Source organism: Chelon labrosus (genome assembly GCF_963514085.1).
Source record: "Chelon labrosus genome assembly, chromosome: 6".
NCBI classification, from domain to species: Eukaryota; Metazoa; Chordata; class Actinopteri; order Mugiliformes; family Mugilidae; genus Chelon; species Chelon labrosus.
In genome coordinates, this window is record NC_140342.1 from 1,241,536 (window position 1) to 1,247,334 (window position 5,799).

The window sequence follows — 5,799 nt, forward strand, 5'->3', positions numbered from 1 at the left end:
TCGGTCTGGACAATGACTGATCCATTTAGAAAAACAATTAGTGAAAAATCGAAATAAATAAAAAATGTCAGTGTCATACTGGAGTGTGAAATACAATCTGTCTTTATGTCGAATTATTGATTTAAAGCTGTCTGACAACGCATTCTGCGCAATGTAAAGCAAAGAAATCTAAAGTGACTGACTTGTAACTGACAGAATCTGATGCTGGAGAATAGCCGGTGTCAGAGCAGAGTTGAGATGTTAGTGCGGGACAGGGGTGTGGCTTTCTGCGGGATTATCTCGAGGTGCGCCTCACGGACCGATCTGTGATTGGTTGGCCTTCCTGGCTACCGGCACGCGACTGTTAATGTCGCTATAAAGAACCCTCGCGTGCCTGTTCTTCAACTAAAAAAGTGTTGACCGTGAGCAGCCAGCACAGACAACGCGTCCATAAAAGAAGAGACGTGTCATTGTTTCAGCACCAGCAGAAGAAAGAAGTAACACAGACAAAATGGACAGTGTGTTAGACCCTTTCTCCGGACTCGACTCTTTCTCCTCCCCTCCCTATTTCGAAGATGATGAGTTTTTCACCGACCAGTCCTCTAGAGACGGACACTTGGACACTGATGACTTTCTGGATGACGATGTCGAATTCCTCACCAGTCATTTCCAAGAGTATTACAGTAAAGACGGTGGCAGTAGAAACGCGTTTCACGATGGAGACTATGACATCGGCAACTTGTCCTTCTCCTCCTCTTCCTCCACCTTTTCGTACGGCTGCGCCGACAGCAACCCAGATTTGTCCCCACAGATGGCCCATCACGGTGGCCCGTTGCTGAAGCGGAGGAGGCGGATGCGGTCTGAGATGGAGATGCAGCAGATAAGGCAGGCTGCCAACGTAAGGGAGCGGCGGAGGATGCAGTCCATCAATGACGCGTTCGAGGGGCTGCGCTCCCACATACCAACTTTGCCCTACGAGAAAAGACTCTCCAAGGTGGACACTCTGCGGCTCGCCATCGGCTACATTAACTTCCTGGCCGAGCTCGTACAGTCTGATCTGCCAATTAGAAAGTCCAGTAGCGAGACGCACGCGCAGCCCAAGAAGGTCATTATCTGCCACAGAGGAACAAGTAAGTCCGTTTTAAGACCGTACCTCTAAATTATTATTATTATTATTATTATGATTATTATTATTATAAAAAAAATAAAAAAGCGGAGTGGTGTACAAGTTTGTGCATTTCTCACCAATTCCATCTGACTAAAACAGCTCTCTCTACACATCTCTTATCCTGAGTTGTTATGTATTCAATAATGTAAATAGTGAGTAGTCATGGCCTTCAGGAGGCATGATGAAAAATAACCGTGATATTAATGTTCCTCCTCTACTTTTCTCTTCAAAGGGTCTCCTTCTCCCAGTGATCCAGACTACGGCCTTCCTCCACTGGCTGGTCACTCATTGTCCTGGTCGGATGAAAAGCAACTCCGGGAGCAAAACATCATCCGAACCGCTAAAGTCTGGACACCAGAAGACCCCCGGAAACTGCACAATAAACAGGGCCTCGCAGACATTGAAAACGAACCTCCATTCGGCTTCGTGGCCTGAACAAAAACACCTGAGCCCGTTTGAGCCGCTCTGCAAAACGCACATTGTGAATGTGACAACAGTGAATTATGTTAATGTCTCTTAAAGTGCACTTGATAGCGCATTGGAATGTGAACACCATGTGAACGTATTGGACAGTTGGCCTTTTTTGTGTTGTAAAGACTTTTATCATGTTGATAATTTTATTTTTGTAATTGACGCTATGGCAATCACGTATTTATTTTTTTTTCACATGTGATAATATATGTTTTAATTTAACTGCAACGTTTTCCTATATTGTGATGAAAATGATGAAAATGATTTATATTTATATTCAATCTGAAAATAAAAACACCTACTGAAAAAAGCGTTACGCTCTCTCTATATATATACTGGACGACTTGAAGGTTCATTAGGTGGAAATTTCACATTCACAAATCCCACAAATTTCGCTGTTGACCCCACAATAAAGTCCACGACATGTGGCTAAACTGCGTGAAATTAAAGACATCTATTTTTTTAATGTACTGGTTCTGGAGAAACCCATGAACTTGCAACACTAGATGACAGCGGCGTACTCCTTCTTAACCGGCAATTTTTTGATTTTGTATCACGTTGCTTTGCTGTGCAATAACAATACTGAAGTGATCTGAACATTATGAAACTAAACACTCAGTAACGTAGTTAGTGTTATGTTGCTCATAGCGCACACAAGAAAATGAAAGCTTACATCAGGCTACAGCCTAATATTGCTGCTAAATAAGCAAATGAGATGCTAATGAGAAGACACTGTAGACACACAATAGCTGAAAGTGTACTGTGGCGTCCAGCAGTATGGGTGGGAGGCTGTTGAATGCTGCTCTGTGCTGCCAGGTGCCACAGAGAGAGATTTTCCCGTGGTAGCGGCATCCCTCCAACATGTGTCCACCCGGTCTTCTCTGGACGCCCCCACTCCATCGGCACACTGCAGCATAGGTTATATGAACCACGCTGGCCCAAAGCTGCCAGCACAAAGTTGAGGCTGCGCTGCTGCAAGACCGATCTTAGGATTCGGAGTATGGGACTTTCTAAGTATCCAGCAACAGGTGGGTTTGCTCATCATAGCTTTACTATTATTAGATATTTTTTATACGTTAAAAAAAATTATGACTAAATTTGAAGTCAAATTCACTCATTTTATATGAAGCAAATGTGTTCTGCTCGTCACCCCCAAATCCCACCCCTACCCCGTCACCCCTTTAGCAAACTCTTCGGGTTTTCAGTGAGTTCGTTACTAGCGCGACAGGAGCATGTAATCCTATTACAGCCATTAGAAAGTCAAATGTTATTGAGTCAATGCAACTTCATCTCTTTGGCAGGAGGGCCGGTTCCACTTTGATTGTGCGACAGCACAGCCCGGGGTTAAAACAGTGGTAGCATTGTAGTGTCTCGCACCTTAACGCCTTTGTGCCGTTGATGCTTTTTAGTGCGCAGAGCGCAAAGCGCTTCTCAACATCCTTTGGTGCGGTCGCAGCCAAGCGGAAGGGCCATGCTGAAATACTCTCGGCTATCTTGTCACTCCGGCTCCGTCTTGGCAAGACTTAAAAGGCCATGTCCATTTCACCGTCTGGCAGGTTTTATTGCTTTAGTTCTCAACAGGCCTAGACATTATGGACCACGCCAAGCGGTAATTTGGTTGAGAAAGCTCCGCGCTGAACTCAAAGGCCGCTGATTCACCAAACAAGCACGCACCGCGCATTGACACCTGTAGTATGTTGTCCAAGGCAGAAAGCTAGACAATCAGCACGCTGCTGTAACAGAGCCGCTGAGTTTAAGATTAATCACACGATTCGAAATTTATATATATATATATATAAAATCCATAGATAGATAGATAGATAGATATTCTCTTCTTTTTTCTTTTTTTTTTTTTTTTTAGTTGAACCCATAGTTTCAAACAAAAACCTTACGAATTCTTAAGAAACCTTAAGAACATTTACTTTACACAGCACACAACACTTTCAACTTTTATTTGCTGATTACTGTAAATTGCACAATGGTTACTATGTGATTATTATGTCGCGGTGCAGGCTGAAACTGCAATGAAAGTATTAAAAACGCTGCAAATAACAAACAAATAAACAAACAACAAACGAACTAACTAAATTTGACATTATGTCTGTCACTTCTTATTCACTAGAGACGTATTTTTATTGCCAAAATATTGAATAGAGTGCTCACCTTTCCTTTGTGACACTCCTTTTGTGATGTATACTCATTTGAGATTGTCATGTTTTTTTTTTTTCTCATTTGAGATGATTTTCTTCTTTTACATAACTTTGGGATGCTCCAACGTTTTTCCACCAATTTTGCATTTTTTTATGGTTTTGATTACATTTCGTTCGACATGTTTGGGTCTTATTGTGGGTTTCTTTAGGCTGCTGATTAGTAATCCAATGAATCAAACTCGGTTTAAAAGTTAGAGAATCATTTAATTGTATTTGTAAAACGTAATGTTTAAACGTCTGCATGTATCATAACGAATTAGCATACGTTCCCTTTCCAGGTTTTCTATATTTTGTGTTATAGCAGTGAAGCGACGGCTTCCTATGTTGATTTTCATTCAATGTCTTTGTACCAGTGAGCTACGTCATTTAGTGGCACTTTTACGCACCGGGTTATTTTCTTGCCATCGCTGATTGAGAGTGAATTAATAAAGTGTTAAAGCAAAACACAGCCATGTTTAAAATGACTGTGCCCAATAAAAACGTCGGTCAATGTGTCAAGCTTCGGCTAAACAGCTTTGACTGGCAAACAAGAAGAAAGTAGGAAGTTACATGCTTCTAATTCTTTCAAATCCGCTTTAAACCCGCATTAGCGCACTGGGGGAGACGCATAACAAAAGCACAGATCGGGTTGATTTGCAGATTATTCCCCTGTGGAAATACAGCCCATGGGCCCATCATATAAAGTATATATTTGACGCCGAGTTTATTTTCTGTCCAGCATGGTATCAGTGTGCCAGTTGTGATGCTGTCGGTCGGACATTCGACTCCACCGTTGGCTTGAACACCCTTGCTCTGATATTTGCTTGCATGTTGCCTGGGAACCGCTGGTGCCCACCCGATGTCTTCTGCGTTGGCACCGACTGAAGAATAAACAATATGATACTGTGGCAAGTGGAGGAGGAGTAAGTACCTCTTTCTCCGTGCGCGCTTTTCCCTCAGACGCGACCTTTTAGTTTAAATTACATTTTATGTGTTTCCTTGTCCTGCTGCAAGATATCAGTCTTAGACGTCTTCTCCGGGATGCACCTGGTTGTTCAAACTTTGTCTCTTTTCATATCCGTGTGCCTGGGTCCCTGGACAGCAGCTGCCTAAAAGCAAGCAAAAAGAGAGGCCCTTGCAATGTCTTCGAGGCGGGCTTGGCACCGTTTTCCACGTCTTTAATGTTCCATTAGCCTTTGTCCAGGATACAATATGGCCACTGTAAAGCATGTCGTTTTGCAATAATAAAACACATTTTCAATGATGTGACCCCGGGCTGAAAGTGCAATGCGGACCAGAAAGGCCAAACGTGTCCCTGCGCTTGTTTTGTGCACCCACAGCCAATTAACAGCGAGATCCTCGCCGCGCCTCGATAAGCCAATTAAATTTATGTCTTCTGTTTTTTCTCAAGGAGAAAAAGGAGGTGGATTTGGTGTGTTCTCCTATTCGGAAAAACGATTTTCTTGCCATCACCTGGTGCTTTCTCCACAAGAGAGCAAACTGCACCACGTGCCCACGGAACAACACTGCTCTCACCATCTTGCACCTTTGTTTCCCGCGTTGATCATTCATTGCCGAGATGTAACAAATCCTCTATTAGGTATGTTTTGTGTCATATTTTCATCCGCAAGATTAAGCAGATGCTGCGATTGTAAAATGGAAACTGTAGAGCTACTCAAGACTGAAAGAGAGACGAGCACTCGGTTGCGAGCGAAAGAAAAAAGCTTTGGGCGCATCTTCAGAGGAATAAAACATTTAAGAGGTATAAACAGACTTCAACCTGCTCTATTTCAGCCTTTGTGTTGTTTGTGAATAATTAATGTTAATAGGGACAGGTCTGTATACTTTGAATGCGGGACCACAGGTGCGGAGTGACAGGATGAATAACCGGCCCTGATTTTTGCCAAGGCTCGAGGGCTCTTGTCCAGGGTCTCCAAGCTGATGGAAAATATTGTCATCTCTTTGATTCGCAGCATTACTTTCACCGAGAAC

The 5,799-nt window shown here is 43.0% G+C and overlaps 1 protein-coding gene across 1 annotated transcript; it reads left to right on the forward strand.

Moving 5' to 3' along the window:
* Positions 1 to 490: 490 nt before the first annotated feature.
* ptf1a (pancreas associated transcription factor 1a) lies at positions 491 to 1,692 on the forward strand (the record flags this gene model as incomplete). The annotated part of the gene is made up of 2 exons (XM_084545671.1): positions 491 to 1,109; positions 1,380 to 1,692. 2 exons carry the CDS (start codon positions 491 to 493, stop codon positions 1,580 to 1,582), a joined length of 822 nt encoding a protein of 273 aa, XP_084401797.1. The 3' UTR covers positions 1,583 to 1,692.
* Positions 1,693 to 5,799: the final 4,107 nt, after the last annotated feature.